Source organism: Babylonia areolata, chromosome 1 (genome assembly GCF_041734735.1).
Source record: "Babylonia areolata isolate BAREFJ2019XMU chromosome 1, ASM4173473v1, whole genome shotgun sequence".
NCBI classification, from domain to species: Eukaryota; Metazoa; Mollusca; class Gastropoda; order Neogastropoda; family Buccinidae; genus Babylonia; species Babylonia areolata.
Genome location: NC_134876.1, coordinates 80,061,174 through 80,063,673, shown reverse-complemented (window position 1 = coordinate 80,063,673; position 2,500 = coordinate 80,061,174). Strand labels below are relative to the sequence as shown.

The 2,500-nt window shown below is 41.0% G+C and overlaps 1 protein-coding gene across 1 annotated transcript in view; it reads right to left on the bottom strand.

The window, feature by feature from the left end:
* Positions 1–2,500, bottom strand: part of LOC143293722 (uncharacterized) — a 71,997-nt gene that overhangs the window by 25,003 nt on the left and 44,494 nt on the right. Inside the window, exon 13 of the mRNA XM_076604924.1 lies at positions 1,160–1,281. Within this exon, the coding sequence (XP_076461039.1) occupies positions 1,160–1,281 (122 nt within the window). The remainder of the gene's footprint in view (positions 1–1,159; positions 1,282–2,500) is intronic.

Genomic DNA, 2,500 nt, shown 5'->3' with positions numbered 1-2,500 from the left:
GGAGTGGAGGGAAGGAAGGAAGAAATATTCAAGCGAACAGATATGATTTTTTGTTTGTTTGTTTGTAAGTAATCTGTCATGCAGTAGAATACGTTTGTTTTACTGCCTTAACCACGTGTCATTTAAGTTTGCTGCGAACCAGACTGTTTATTTTCTTTTTGAAGCCCACAGCACGCATGTTCGCACGCATGCATGCACGCACGCACGCACACGCTCACACACACACACACACACACACACACACACATGTTCGCACGCATGCATGCACGCACGCACGCACACACACACACACACATGCTCACACATTCACACACTCACACACACACACAGACGCAGACGCAGACGCAGACGCACACACACACACACGCACACACACACACACACACACACACACACACACACACACACACACACACACGGCCATATATATCCACAAAAATACAGACAGAACGGGATGGGTGAGGAGAGAGACAGAGACAAAGGCACAGAGAAAAACAGATCTCTTGTTCAAATACATCTACTCTACACTCTGTATATTATGTGGATGATAAGTACAGCTGACATGTTAATGTCGTCGTCATCATCAAAACCATCACTTCTGTCATCTTTTTCATCAGCTTCTTGTCGGTGTCATCAACATCTTGATCGTAGTATTTCTAACACCAACCTGATTATGAACCCCACTGTCGCATCGTCGTCATCATCATCATCATCATCATCATCATCATCATCATCATAAGCACCATCATCATCATCACCACCACCACCACCACCACCACCACCATCATCATCATCATCATCACCATCATCATCCTTACCACCACCACCACAACCACCACCATCATCATAATCATCATCGTCATCATCATCATCATCATAAGCACCATCATCACCACCACCACCACCACCACCATCATCATCATCATCATCATCACCATCATCATCATCATCATCATTACCACCAACACCACCACCACCATCACCATCATCATAACCACCACCACCGCCACCACCACCATCATCATCATAACCATCATCATCAAGATAACCACCATCATCACTACCACCACCACCACCATCATAACCATCATGATCACCATCATCATGATAACCATCACCATCACCACCACCACCATCATCAGCAGCAGCATCCGCTCACCAGTCTGCGATCTGCCTCCGTGTTGTTTCGGAACACTTCAGGACTCTCTGGAATTCTTCTTCCTTTCCGCTGGACATTCAGGGACAGTTTCCCACGGGTTGCAAGCGACCGGCTGTTAGCGTCTGGGGAACAAAGCATTATGTCATTCTTCAGCTGCCTTCCAATCAATCGAGTCTATGGAATGAAAAAAAAAATGTATATCAAAGTTTAATCAATCTTCAGTCTTAAGTTTCGTTCCTTTCTTCTTCTTCTTCTTCGTTCGTGGACTGCAACTCCCAAGTTCACTCACATGTGCACGAGTGGGCTTTTACGTGTATGACCGTTTTTGACTCACTTGTGTAAACAAAGTGAGTCTATGTTTTAACCCGGTGTTCGGTTGTCTGTGTGTGTGTGTGTGTGTGTGTGTGTGTGTGTGTGTGTGTGTGTCTGTGTGTCTGTGTGTCCGTGGTAAACTTTAACATTGACATTTTCTCTGCAACTACTTTGTCAGTTGACACCAAATTTGGCATAAAAATAGGAAAAAATTCAGTTCTTTCCAGTCATCTTGTTTAAAACAATATTGCGCTTCTGGGATGGGCACAAAAAATTAAAGAATGAAGCCTAATTATATGCAAACTGCATTTACTGTTATATTTATATTTTTTGTATTCTCTAAACTTGGCACTTTGATCTGATATTCTGACCCAACAGCTAGAGCAGTCATTATTATCATTTTTGGCTCAAACAGGAACTTCTTTTGCTAAGCATGGAAGCTTTATTTATTTTGCAAACGTTTTGGTTCAGATAGAAAAAAGGGAAATTACTATGTAATGCTAGTGGAGTTAATTTGCTTTAAACTGATCTTTCTCATCTTAAACATTACATTTTGAAACAAGAGAGGCAAGGCCTTCAAGGCTCACTTGTGATGCACTTTTTTTTTAAATGCAAGCTTTTTATGTATTGAGTATAATTTCAAAATGTAATGTTTAAGATGAGAAAGATCAGTTTAAAGCAAACTAAGTTCCCAGCAGAGTAATTTCCCTTGTTTTACTGCCGACACCAAAACGTTTGCAATAAATAAAACTTCAACGCGTAGCAAAAGAAGTTCCTGTTTGAACAAAAAATGACAATAATGACAGATCTTTTGTTGGGTCGAATATCAGATCAAAGTGCCAAGTTTAGAGAATACAAAAAATATAAATATAACAGTAAATGCATTATACTCAATACATAAAAAGCTTGGATTTTTTAAAAAGTGTATCACAAGTGAGTCGTGAAGGCCTTGCCTTTCTTGTTGTTTTTGTTTTACCCCGCCATGTAGGCAGCCATACGACCGCTGACATAAATTACAGGATCTTTGTG